The sequence below is a fragment of the Bos taurus genome, chromosome 4 (assembly GCF_002263795.3).
Source record: "Bos taurus isolate L1 Dominette 01449 registration number 42190680 breed Hereford chromosome 4, ARS-UCD2.0, whole genome shotgun sequence".
Lineage (NCBI taxonomy): Eukaryota > Metazoa > Chordata > Mammalia > Artiodactyla > Bovidae > Bos > Bos taurus.
Window position 1 is genome coordinate 102,829,480 of NC_037331.1, and position 13,886 is coordinate 102,843,365.

General features: G+C 36.9%; 1 protein-coding gene and 1 long non-coding RNA gene across 5 annotated transcripts in view; one reads left to right on the forward strand and one right to left on the reverse strand.

The window, feature by feature from the left end:
* UBN2 (ubinuclein 2) overlaps nt 1-13,886 on the forward strand; it is a 79,276-nt gene that overhangs the window by 46,719 nt on the left and 18,671 nt on the right. For 2 of the 4 annotated variants that reach the window (XM_005205870.5, XM_024990847.2), the window contains 7 exons: nt 2,294-2,423; nt 4,449-4,567; nt 5,043-5,156; nt 5,750-5,893; nt 6,610-6,660; nt 8,589-8,631; nt 12,324-13,874. In XM_005205870.5, coding sequence (XP_005205927.1) covers nt 2,294-2,423; nt 4,449-4,567; nt 5,043-5,156; nt 5,750-5,893; nt 6,610-6,660; nt 8,589-8,631; nt 12,324-13,874 — 2,152 coding nt within the window. Of the gene's footprint in view, nt 1-2,293; nt 2,424-4,448; nt 4,568-5,042; nt 5,157-5,749; nt 5,894-6,609; nt 6,661-8,588; nt 8,632-11,609; nt 11,655-12,323; nt 13,875-13,886 lie in introns of all 4 variants that reach the window. The other 2 variants (NM_001193208.1, XM_024990845.2) reach the window with 2 other exon arrangements.
* Nucleotides 1-13,886, reverse strand: part of LOC132345134 (uncharacterized) — a 64,825-nt gene that overhangs the window by 16,028 nt on the left and 34,911 nt on the right. The window lies entirely within an intron of this gene.

Here is a 13,886-nt window from a genome sequence, read left to right on the forward strand (position 1 = left end):
CAACCCACTCCAGTGTTCTTGCCTAGAGAATCCTAGGGACGGGGGAGCCTGGTGGGCTGCCGTCTATGGGGTCGCACAGAGTTGGACACGACTGAGGTGACTTAGCAGCAGCATATACTAAAAGATTGGAATTCTTAGAAAAAAATATTAAAGTATATATTTGAGGGATGTGTACTTAAACTGCTCTCAGATACGAATTTGTATATTTGGGATAGACCAATACAGTCAGAAACCTCTAGGGTTAATCCTTTTCTCTAATTTTTGCCTAATAGGGGCTTGGGAGCAGAGTCAGTGCTTTCTGAGTTACCCCCTCTTTGGAAACCACTAATTTTTATAAGTAGGTCATTGATTTAATCTGTTCTTACTTGGAATCTCTTACTATTTGAAGTTTCTATTTTATTTTCAGCTTTAACTAACCTTTTATGATGGGACAAGCCTAAAATGCCTCCTACTCAGAGTCTAGACTTTTAATACGTTCTAACCACATTATTTAACCAAATGTTTATACACAGAACTCATGACCATAGTGATTATCTTCCATATGTACCTCCTCTGCATTTGACCCTCTGGCTCTAGTAGGTCTTAAACTTTTGTTCGTTTATTTCTTTATTGGGTTGGCTTCTCTAATACTGAAAATTTTATACTGTCGATTTTAAGGCGTATAGTTAGTTTTCCACATTTCATTGTTTCTGAAATTGCAGTGTATATTTTAAGTGTTAGGTACATTTGATCTGGCAGGGATTCTGGTTTCTTTTTTTCTCCAAAAGCTGTTAATTGAATCTTTGGATGCACCTACATTTGTGAAAGTATTTAAGTCTGTCAGCACCTTCTATAGAAGAACATGATGATTTGGACATAATTTGCTACCAAGGGCCCCAGTTTGGTCTTGGCCTTCAAATTAAAATCTGTTCTCACCTTTCTACAGTAGCAGCTGCCAGATATAATGTCTTCCATCTTAAAGAAACCTCAACTATTTATTATAGACCTGTCCTGCTAAGAATATGGTGGCTGTTACAAAATCTTTTTTTTTTTTTTTTAAGCAACTATTTGGCTAAATAACCTTTAGGAACTGGAGAATTAGAATATATTGAATAAACTAATAAATACCTAGTTTGTGCAGTGGAGGCACAATAAGGCCAATAAAAGATGGATAAAATGATCTGTGTGTGTAGCCTCTTCTGAATCTATAATTTTTTCAAACACCTTTAAGGAAAATTTACTCTGAGAACTTACAGAAATTGTAACTCTAGTATAGCGGCTGCAGGGTGGTGAGGGGAATTATGAAATCTCTTTGATGAAATGAGTTTTTGGTTAATAGTGGAGTTCCTGTGCTTTATGCAAAAATGGAGACTTTATCCCTGTCATTAGGAAATTATCTGGTTATAGCTGATTCATGTGGTGGTGTTGTACAGCAGAAACCAACATAATGTTGTAAAGCAGTTATTCTCCAATTAAAAGTAAAAGACCCCCCCAAAAATTATTTGCACGGAAGGGGAGTAAATTAGGAGTTAAGGACTTTTTTTCTGGCCATGTTGCGTGGCTTGCGGGATGTTAGGGTCCCAACCAGGGGTCAAACTTTTGCCCCCTGCAATGGAAGCATGGAGCTCTAACCACTGGACTACCAGAGAATTTCCAGGAATTTAGGGGTTAACAGATACACACTGCTGTATGGTAGAGAATATGCTTGCAGTGCAGGAGACCTGGGTTCAGTCACTGGGTTGGGACGATCTCTTGGAGAAAGGAATGGCTGTCTACTCCGGTATTCTTGCCTGGAGAATTCCATGCCTTGCTGGCTATAGTCCCAAGGAGAATTCTTTGCCTGGCAGGTTACAGTCCATGGAGTTGCAAAGAGTCAGACACAGCTGAGTGACTAACATGAAGTGATATATAAAATAGATAAAGATACTGTATAGCACAGGAGACTATATTAAATATCTCATAATAACCTATAGTTGAAAAGAATCTGAAAAAGTATATATATAAAACTAAATCACTTTCCTGTATAACTGAAACTAACACAATATCGTAAATGGCTATATTTCAATTTAAAAAAGGAAAGCAAATTATTTGCTATCTTGTTTAGGGTTATAAATTCTACTCTTAAACTAGATTCATTGAAAATTTTTTATAGCATTGTTATTTATGTTGGTTTTTTTGTTTTTTTACTTGAACAATGCTGTCTGGGAAATCAGGGAAGTATAAAATGAGAAAAGAATCTGCCTCTGTCTCCTTGCCTGTTTGTTACTACCTAAAAGAAATTCTCTGCTACATATTTGTTATTGTTTTTGGTCAGCATTGAGTTACAGCTGCAGGAACTAGGCCCTGTCATTCGTAGTGGTGTCTACTCCCACCTTGAAGCTTTCGTGCCATGCAATAAAGAAACACTGGTAAAACGTCTGAAGAAGTTACATCTCAATGTCCAGGTAAGAGGAGGAACAATAACAACTGCATCTGGGGTTTTAGAACCTGTAAGGAGACTGGTTTCTGTTTGCTGCTTTTGCATATTAATTGCTTTATAGTCATAGTATATATATTTAATAAGCATAGAATGTTCTTTTTAAGGCCTGGGATACAATTGCTTTTCAACAATCGGTAAGTTTCAGTGAGAATAATGTTTTCTGATGCTTCCTGGATGAGGTAAATAACTTCATTCCACAGGTGACACAACTTTATCCTCAACAAATAATCTGACATGTGTCACTCAATTTTCTTATTCCTGAAATGGACCTGTATAGATATACTCACTCACACAGGTATGAAGACCAGTGGAAAGAATCACAGGGTTGCATGTAAACTCAAAGGTTATTCATTGTGATCATCTGTGTTTTGCTAGGTTCTTTTCCACTACAACCCCTCTAAGTGTTTCATTACAATATCAGGAAGTTCTTCTATACGCTGGGCCAGATCCAAGTCCTTTCCCTCCTTTCGACCCTAATTCTGCTTTTGGCATGGAATTCTGTGTTACAGGTTGTATACTTCCATTAATAAAATGGTTCTTTTGAATTGAGAAACAATTCAATTCTTTCTCAGTTCAAGCAGGTTAATGAACAAATGAAATTTATTCGAGGTCGCAGATTTCCTGGACTGTGGAGTGTTAGCTATGGAAGAAGACATTTATCTAACCCTTGCTTTTCTTCATGTGGTATAATTATGTACCTTTGTATCCCTAAACATATTATGTGGTTTGCATGTTTTTGACCTTCATATAAATGGAGAAAGAGTGTCTGTTTTCTTCTTCAGCTTGCTAATTTACACTCAACATTATGCATTTCAGGTTTATCTGTCTTTACGTGTAGTGGGACTCTTATTTTTACTGATGTGTGTACAATGTTCCATTATATGAATATATTTCAGTTATTTGTTTAACTGTTGATGGATACTTGACGTTTTCCCAGGCAGATAGTCTCAACTATATAATTCTTAAGATCATCAAGAAACCATGATACTGGATTTGCATTTTTAAGAATGGTATTTTATAGCAAACACTGTCATGTGTGCTGCAGTGTTAATTAGTATGCATGAAATAAGTAAAATGCTTGTTAGTAATATTTGTGTTTTATTTTTATTAGATTTTGGTCTCTATTTAATCATTTTATTACTGTTAAAGTGTCCATATAATTTACTGCCCAAACATGGAGTATTTTTAAGAATGTAATTGAACACTATTAATTATGCTGAGGCAACAGGCAAATGGAAGGAAAGTTATGACCAACCTAGACAGCGTATTACAAAGCAGAAACATTACTTTGCCAACAAAGGTCCGTCTAGTCAAGGCTATGGTTTTTCCAGTGGTCATGTATGGATGTGAGAGTTGGACTATAAAGAAAGTTGGGCGTCGAAGAATTGATGCTTTTGAACTGTGGTGTTGGAGGAGACTCTTGAGAGTCCCTTGGACTGCAAGGAAATCCAACCAGTCCATCGTAAGGGAGATCAGTCCTGGGTGTTCATTGGAAAGACTGATGTTGAAGCTGAAACTCGAATACTTTGGCCACCTGATGCGATAAGCTGACTCATTGGAAAAGACCCTCATGCTGGGAAAGATTAGGGGCAGGAGGAGAAGGGGACGACAGAGGATGAGATGGTTGAATGGCATCGACTCAGTGGACATGAGTTTGGGTGGACTCTGGGAGTTGGTGATGGACAGGGAGGCCTGGTGTGCTGCGGTTTATGGGGTCGCAAAGAGTTGGACACGACTGAGCAACTGAACTGAACTGAACAGGCAAAAACTGGGACTCTGTTTGGCTGTCTGAGAAGTATGGTTATCCTAATTTTATATCTAATGTACATTATGAAAAGTCAGCGTTGTAGAAAAAATGTCTGTATTTGAGTATGCTAACATTTCAATTGTGTGATCAATATCTAAAACCCAGATTTCATCTTTTGAGGATCTGCTTACAAAATAGGCTATGTAAATATGCTTGAAAAAACTTTTAGTTTTTTTCCCTCAGGATGATCGTTTAAGAGAACCTCTGCAAAAGCTGAAACTGGCTGTCAGCAATGTCATGCCTGAACAGCTATTCAAATACCAGGAGGACTGCCAGGCTCGTAATCAGGCTAAGTGTGCCAAGTATGTACCTCTTCTATTTGGACTGGCTTTTGCACTTGAGAAATACTTGTTGCTGTTAGGGATTGGTCTTAGGTAGAAATCCACCTAAACCACTAGAGTGGTATAATTGAATATTTTCTAAATGGTAAATCACTTCCCACTCAGTTGCTTTGGGGTAAAAGGCAAAAGATCTTTTGATGTTGTGTATGTGTGTGATCAAAGCTAAAGCTGACACTGGTAAGACATTTCACAGGTTGACCTACTTGACTGGTTGCAGTTGGATACAAAAGATAAGTAAGTGTTCATGCCTTTATATTAGAATTTGAAGATCTTATTTACCAGAGTGCTATATAATGCACTTCAAATTCAAAGTATTATGTGGAAAGTTAAATTCCTTATTTACCCTGTCTTTGAAGCAATTCAACAAGTATCCAAGGAACATATTATAGCAATGTTGGGTTAAAACTTTACTGCATAAAATGTTTTCCATTTTTAGGTTTCAGACAGATGAAGAACGAGAAAAAAATGGGTCCGAGGAAGATGACGAGGAGAAACCAGGGAAACGTGTCATAGGACCAAGGAAGAAATTCCACTGGGATGACACTATTAGGTAAGGTTTAACGAAAACCTTCATTTTCAACCAAATAGATAATGCAGAAGTACAGTGTTTACGGTTTCTCATTAAAAAAGACTCTGTAGTAAATGGAAAATTCGATTAGAAGCAACCAAAAGTTAGTGTGTAGGAAAATTTTATTCAAGAGAAATTAATTTGGTTCTAATATCCATACAGTTCTATCACTTTTATTTTCATATAGTACTTTTCATAAACCAATCTTATTATTGAGTAAATTATACTGGTTTGAGAGGTGAAGTACTCAGTATGTTTGTGTAACGCATCATCTTTCTTACCAGTATTTCTGTACTCCGAGTAGAGGGTTTAGTTGTAGAACTACTCCTTTTAAACTTTGGTGCCTGGATTAAAGGTACCAAAGGGAATTATCTCATACTGGGGATTTGGCTATAGTGCACTGAATGATGTATGTTAGAAATTATTTATCTTCATGTCATCTTCTGAATTCTTCAGATAATATTCTTTATTATTGCTGTCAGATTTGTGTGCTTTAAAAAAAATCTGTTTCAAGCTTAATTTTCTACAATTTGCAGTCAGATTTATATATAAATATATATTTTTAATCTGTTTAGAACTTTGTTATGTAACCTTGTTGAGATCAAATTGGGATGCTATGAGTTAGAGCCAAATAAAAGCCAGTCTGCTGAGGATTATCTTAAATCCTTTATGGAGACAGAGGTGAAACCATTGTGGCCTAAGGGCTGGATGCAGGCAAGGTAAGAAATGTGACATCCTAGATTTTATTTTACTCTCTTATTGCCGTTGTTAAAGACACATATATACACACACATTACATTCATTTTCCTAAGAACCTAGTGTGTTTAACATTCTGTAAGTCATCTCAGATGATGCCTACTCTGAAAGCTTCACTCACTTAAAAGAAAAATGTCATATGGACATAGAGATACACATAAAAGTGACTCTCTTTAACTGACCACTTTTTGTTTTTTGCACCTAAATCTTCCTAATAGAGAAAAATGGAGGGGGGAAGAAGGTTATGAACTTTGGGAGGGGGACTTTATATGGATATCTTGAAGATAAGTAACTGAATACAAGATTTAGACTGCAAAAAAAGAGGCACAGCCTTAGTTCTATTGAAAATATAGTCAGTGTAGAGTGGTATCTCAAAAACTAAGGGTAGCTCAGTTTAAAGAGTTAAATATAGAATGTTAAAATCAATAGGCCTGGTTGTCTCAACCTGTCATCCTAAAGTGTTCATCTTAAATCAACAGAAATCTGTTAAAATATTTAAATAAAGAGGTAATATAAAATTTTGCGTAATATAGGTTATTGAATTTACTGTACCATTGTAAGTCTTTATTTGGTAAATAGCAAGTAGTAGCCTATTGAGTATCAAATGATTAAAATGACAAAATGATTATCCTGTTATTGTCTGCTATGGAAAACAACTTTTTTTTTTTAATTTTTCCAGAATGCTTTTTAAGGAAAGTCGGAGTGTACATAATCATCTTACTTCTGCTCCGTGAGTAAATGCAGACCCTGGATTTCTTCGTTTATTTTTATTCACATTATGATATTTCGAAAACAATATTCATTAAATGCTAGGTAAAATAGGACTTAAACATACAATCTGTCTTAACACAGCTTAAAAAAAAAATCATTTTAACTGTTGACTCTCTAGACCTAAGGACACATTTTTCTCTTAAAAAACTTCTCAGGCTAGTCTCTAAAAACTTGAATCCATAATGTAACATATTGGCTTGAAATCTGGTGGTGAGAAGCCATTTAAATAGGAAGGCTTCAGTGGTTTCCTTTGTTCCTGGACAGTCTGCCCTCCAGTTCTTCTGTATCCTTTTTCTTTTCCTCTTAATGACCATCTACAAAGGTCATCTGTTAGCCTCCTGCTTTCCACTACAGTTCTGTATATATCCTACCTAGCCTTGCCTTGCAGAGTGTTTTATTCCACAAGATTTATGTACTCTTCATGTCCTTCCTTCTGTCCCAAAGTGGATCTTTTCATTAGTGATGTAATTACTAAAGAAAGGTCTCTAGTAAAAAGGCAGATTTTTCTGTGGTTATATTTTTGGGTGAATACTGGTTATCTTGACAAGGATTCTATTTTTGGTTACAACTTAAGGCTCCTTCTCTATAGCCTAGAAGTGTAGTGTTAAGGGTTAATAAAATATAAAATTATCAGGTCACTGAGAAGTTACTGAACAACTCTAGTTCAGTACTCCATTAAGAGGTCTGGATAACATCTGGGTAGTGTTACAAAATTCCCCCTCTCCTTATATATAATTGTAGTAGATAGAATTTTTTTACAGCTTTTAGGAAGGACACTTTGTTAGTATACTATGGTAGATATATTGAAGTTGGTTTTGGTTTTCAGATCTTGCTATTTTTGTTTTTTTGGGGTATAAATTTGGAGTAGTTTGGTTTTATTTGTTATAGGTTTACTTTGTTGCAGGTGGTTTACATATCCTAGGGTCGGTGTAAATGTATTTTTTTGTGCACTTAGGTGTATTTATGTCAGTATTCTAGGCCTTTAATTTCCCTATAGTCCTAAAATCCCATTACAATTTAAGTATAGAAATAATTTATTTCTTTAATTCTAAAACATAGAATTTACATAGATCCTTTCCCTCATTTTTTTGTCTTTTTTTTTTTTTTTTAGTAACCTCATTATTATGGCTAACTTTTTGTTTTGTTTTGTATCAGAAAGTAGGAATCTGTGTGGTAATGTAGGCCTGGAAGTCATGAATATTACTGTTACCTTAATGAAGTTGTAGATTGACTGTAAACTTTTAATTAAGACATTTGTTAATTTAGTGAAGTAGAAATATTCAGACAGTTTTAGCTTTACAACCCTTTAATTATTCAGCAAACATATGAGTACTTTCTTATGCTGAAGAACCTGTAAGAGTTTTTTAATCTTTTCACTTTTTCACACTGGTTCACAAATGTTCTAAGCGTCCATGGTATTTTTTTATTGCCCTTTTTCTGTCAGCTTTGAAATTTTTTATTTGAACTATTATGTTAAAAATAACTTTCTTAAAAAACTTGAGGATTTTTTTGTTTTGTTTTTTAAATAGTATCTCGTTTATAACCTCTTAGCATGGTTTCATTTGAGCTTGAAGTTCCTTGAAGCTCTTTTCTATAAATAATTACAAATTCCTACCAATTCTTTGAAATAAGTCTCCTTTAGGCACCTTCATTACCCTGTTTTGAGTTTTAATTTTTATTTTTAGTAATTATATTTAATTAAAAAAATTTTATTATCTACATTTTACTAATGGTTTGACCTTTATTGTAGTTAATTGAGATTAGTAAAAATATTGGTGTATATTCACATATAAACTGAATACTTACATATGAGATTATGTGTTACCATTTCCTAATGAGTGACTTAACTGCTACTGAGATAACCTCCTTTTTAATCTTTTCTCTTAGGGCAAAGAAAAAGGTGATTCCTGCACCTAAACCCAAAGTGAAGGTAAGTATTGAACCAAATCTTTAGTTAGTGATAATTGGTGACTATTGAAATATGTTCTTATGATGAAAAGGTTATATGGCATTTAGCATAGATTTAGGTACTGTTCTCTTAAGATGGGTATTTTTAAGCATTGTAAAAATCCTGGAACCATTGTATTTGGGAGAACAGATGACTGTGGCAATGGGAGGTTTATATACATTAATTGAATTCTAAGGCTTAGTACTACTTAGAAATGTTGAATAAAATATTAATATGACAAATAGCTTTTAAAAGCATGGCTGGGATCTTGAATGAGTGAAATCCATGTCTCAAAACAAAGGAGAAGCTGCCAGAAAGTTAATCTGTCACTGAAACTTCAGTTGCCCTTAGGTGCATTTGCTGGTTTCTGTCACCTTTCACAGCACAGCTGATAAGATTTTCTTATAGACTTAAATAGATTGGGAATTGGAATGAAGCTCTCCATAAACCTGGGACTCTGAGAGGATGACATTTTTAGTAAAAGGACTAGAAAAGGAATCCATTCACCAGTAGAAAGATTAAGAAATTTGTGTGTTTTGGCCTTGGTTCTGAATTAGGGAAAGAAAGTCTTTCCTGAAAATTTTCCATGGATTAGTTTATACAACCTGCGTGATCTAGGAAAACCTTAACTTAAAAGTTGTTAGATTAGTATTAACCCACGACACTGGCAAATCACATTCTTTCTGGAATAACGTACCCTCATCCCAGACCTCAAAGGCTTATTACATATGTGCTTAGTTGCTGAGTCATATCCCACTCTTTGCGACCCCATGGACTGTAGCCTGCTAGGCTCCTCTGTCCAAGGGGATTCTCCAGGCAAGAATACTGGAGTGTATTGCCATGCCTTCCTCCAGTAAATCTTCCCAACCCAGGGATCAAACCCAAGTCTCCCACATTACAGGCAGATTCTTTACCATCTGAGCCACCAGGGAAGCCCCAAAATACTGAAGTGGGCAGCCTATCCCTTCTCCAGGGGAACCTCCAGACCCAGGAATCAAACTGGGGTCTCCTGCATTGCAGGAGGATTATTTATCAGCTGAGCTGCTGGGAAAGCCCAAAGAAAGGTTTCCCTGACTGGGAAACGAACCCAGGCCATGGTGGTGAAAGCGCCAAATCCTAGTCACTATATATACTGTGTCAAACATCTGAAAATATGGGATACGTGAGAAAATTGTGAGGAAGTGTTCCTATGAGTGGGTCAGCAGAGACAACCAATAGAATTGGTTGTCTGAGAACAGCAAGTGATGAATTTATTATGTATAGGACATAAAGTAACAAGTTATTTAATATTTAAAAATGTAGAAGGGTGGGGAAAAACATCAAAATAGACAAGGCAGAGTTGAACCAAGTATTGGGTTGGCCAGAAAGTTTGAGTTTTTCTGTAGGCTGTTATGGAAAAAACCTAATGAACCTTTTGGCCAACCCACAATAACCTTTAGAAGTGAAAACTATAATCATTTGAAATTAAAATTGTAATGAAAGCCCACACCTTTTAGATTTCAGACTTTTCCCATAGCCTTCACTCTTTGCATAGAGTTTCTTTGCTTGTGAGGTTATGGCCAGAAGATCTGTATTTGCTACTCTGTGGTCTTCTTAACTTAATATTGTCAGAGGCTTTTTGAATACAGATGAAGTAGTCTTCTTTTTCTTGGTTAACCTTCTTTTAACTTCTGATCCAAATAATATTGAGCCAGTATTTGATTAAATCTATTGGTTCATGTTTTGTTTTGACATTTGACTTATTTTTAAACTCCTAATACCCACCATAAAGAGTTGGTTAAATTTTGGTACATCTATTTAAACATACAATTGAATTTACCAGAACTCCGATAACGGGTGTGTTGGGATGGTACAGTGGGATTGTCTGTTATGTTCATCTTAAAAAATTTTTTTTTTATTTATTTTTGGCTGCACTGGGTCTTTGTTGCTGTGCACGGGCTTTCTCTAGTAGCTTTGAGTGGGGGTACTCTTCATTGCGGTATGCGGGCTTTTCATTGCTATGGCTTCTCATTGCAGAGCACAGGCTCTGGGCACAAGGGCTCAGTAGTTAATGCTAGTAATTGTAGGGCATGGGCTTAGTTGCCCCCAAGGCATGTCAGATCTTCCCAGGCCAGGAATCAAACCCATGTCCTCTGCATTGGCAGGCATATTCTTAACCACTGAACCACCAGGGTAGTTCTGTTTTGTTCATCTTTGTGATGAATTTACCTTTTCTTTTCCCCAAATGGAAAGAACTGTATTCTGATTTGTTTTTTCTTTCCTGCTCTAATGCCCCTTCAATACCTATTTCAGTTATAAAGGTAATACAAGGAATGCTTACAGGAGAAAATGCAAACAATATAGAAAAGTGAAGGAGGAAAGTAAAAGTATCCTGAAATTTCTGCTCACACAGAGGGAAAAAAAGCTTCTTACTTTCTGGTACACATCTGCCCTCTGTCCTTGCCTCCCCTCCTTCCTTCTGAATCCATCTGCCCATCCAGTCATTGATTTATCCAGATTGAATTAACATTTTATATAAAAGGAATAACCTGTTTTTTCCACTCAAATATATATCCTAAACAATTTGCCAGTATAAATCTACACAGTACTCTCGGGTGGATTAAATGTTATTTTTATAAAGAAAAATATTAAAGAACTTACTTTAAAATGGCAGTTTTATACTGGTAACACTACCAATATTATTTTGATACCCTCCCTCACTCTCAGTTTCTGTCCTCTTTATAGTGATGGAGTTTTTGGTATGTCAATGCCATCGTGCCTCATCTGCATTTCGTCTTAGCAGACAGGCTTGGCCTTAATGTAGCTACACTTCAGACTGCTGAAAGGCACTGAGGCTTTCAGTCAGGGCTGTTTAGAAGTTTTAGAGAAATTGCTAAGAAAGTTAGAGTGCAGTGGCATTCTTAAGAGAAATAAGAATTTACTATTCCTATTTATTGTTATCATAAAACCTTAGAAGGTAGATGGTAGAGACTCTTTTTCTCCATGCTTTCCCCACTATAGTTAAGGTAAGTGCTATGGTGGTATAAATTAATAGATAAGGCTTTGGTTTTATTTGGATTTGTGTCTTTTTTAAAAACTAATTGAAACTTTGAAATGATTTTTATGTAGTTTTCTTTCTTCTTAATTATAAAAATAAAATGTCAAGTACTTCATATTTTTCTTGAGAAAGACACTTTTTTAATGCTTTCGCTCTTTAAGTATTTTAAACTGCTCTAATTCTATCTCTTCCTTGAATTTTAAGAAGGTTAAATTCTTAATTCTCTCTTAGGTATTTAGAGTTTTAATTTCTAATACTCTTGTTTTCTGAGCATAGTACCTTGCTCATAGTGAATATATATGAAATAAATTATGAATGACTTCTACCATAATGAATAGAAAACATAATTTAAGTGTGCTTGAATTGAATCATCAATCAGTTTGATATACTGGTTTCTCTGTGTACTGTCTGTAGGTAGCTGTAAGACAGGCATACAAAGAGGCCAAAATGCAAGGAAGCAGGGAGTGATGGTCTGTATCATAGCAAACTATACTACATAAGATGGGTAAAATCCTAAGATAAAGGCAAAGAGATCTGTAGAATTTTAATTATGAAAATTCTAATGCTTTAAAAACTAATACTGTGTAAATTTTGATTAATTGTTTTTGTTTTTCCAATATAATGCTTCTTATGCTAGGAGTGTAGTCCAAAAAAGGACCAGAAAACTCCTGCATCCTCGGTGGCTTCAGTTGGTGGTCCTTCAACAAGCTCTAGCACATCGGCCGTGGCCTCTACCAGTTCTGGCTCCACGCCAGTGCAGGAGACCATCTGCCTTGATGACTCACTAGATGAAGAGCTTTCCTTTCATCCACCTGCACTGGATCTTGTTTCTGAAGCCTTAGCTGTTATCAACAATGGGAACAAGGGCCCTCCAGCTGGCTCAAGGATAAGTATGCCAACTGCAAAACCTCGTCCAGGACTGAGAGAAGAAAAATTAGCAAGTATCATGAGTAAACTGCCACTGGCTACACCCAAAAAACTAGATTCTACTCAGACTGCACATTCGTCGAGTCTCATTGCTGGCCACACGGGGCCAGTACCAAAGAAACCCCAGGATTTAGCTCATACTGGCATCTCTTCAGGCCTTATTGCTGGTTCTTCGATTCAGAACCCAAAAGTTTCCTTAGAACCTTTGCCAGCCAGGCTGCTTCAGCAAGGACTACAGAGGTCAAGCCAGATTCATGCTTCTTCCTCTTCACAGACCCATGTCTCCTCCTCTTCCCAAGCCCAAGTTGCTGCCTCTTCTCATACTCTGGGAACATCAGAGGCCCAAGACGCTTCTCCGTTAACACAAGTAACAAAGGTGCACCAGCATTCAGCTGTCCAGCAGAACTATGTGTCTCCATTGCAAGCGACTATTAGTAAATCACAGACCAACCCAGTGGTGAAGTTAAGTAATAATCCCCAGCTTTCCTGTTCATCCCCACTTACTAAGACTTCAGACAAGCCACTTATGTACCGCCTTCCCTTATCTACACCCCCACCTGGAAATGGTTCTCAAGGGTCCCACTCCCTGGTTTCTAGGACAGTACCTAGCACCACTACCTCCACTAACTATTTAGCCAAGGCGATGGTGTCACAAATCTCCACGCAGGGTTTCAAGTCCCCCTTCTCAATGGCTGCATCCCCAAAACTTGCCTCATCTCCAAAACCCGCCACGTCTCCTAAACCCTTGCCCTCACCTAAGCCTTCTGCCTCACCCAAGCCCTCTCAGTCAGCTAAGCCTTCAGTATCAACTAAACTTATTTCTAAATCCAACCCAACTCCCAAACCTACTGTATCCCCAAGTTCTTCCAGTCCAAATGCACTAGTGGCCCAGAGTAGCCACTCAAGCAGTAACAACCCAGTCCATAAACAGCCCAGTGGAATGAACATCAGCAGACAGTCTCCCACCTTGAATTTATTGCCCTTGAATCGCACTTCAGGCCTTCCGTCTACAAAAAATCTTCAGGCCCCTTCAAAGCTAACAAACTCACCATCCACTGGAACTGTTGGGAAGAATAGCTTGAGTGGAATTGCAATGAATGTACCTGCCAGCAGAGGTAGCAACCTTAACTCAAGCGGAGCTAATAGGACTAGTCTATCTGGGGGAACAGGAAGTGGAACACAGGGTGCTACTAAACCGTTGTCTACTCCACATAGACCATCCTCTGCCTCAGGGTCTTCAGTGGTAGCAGCCAGTGTGCAGGTATGTATGTTA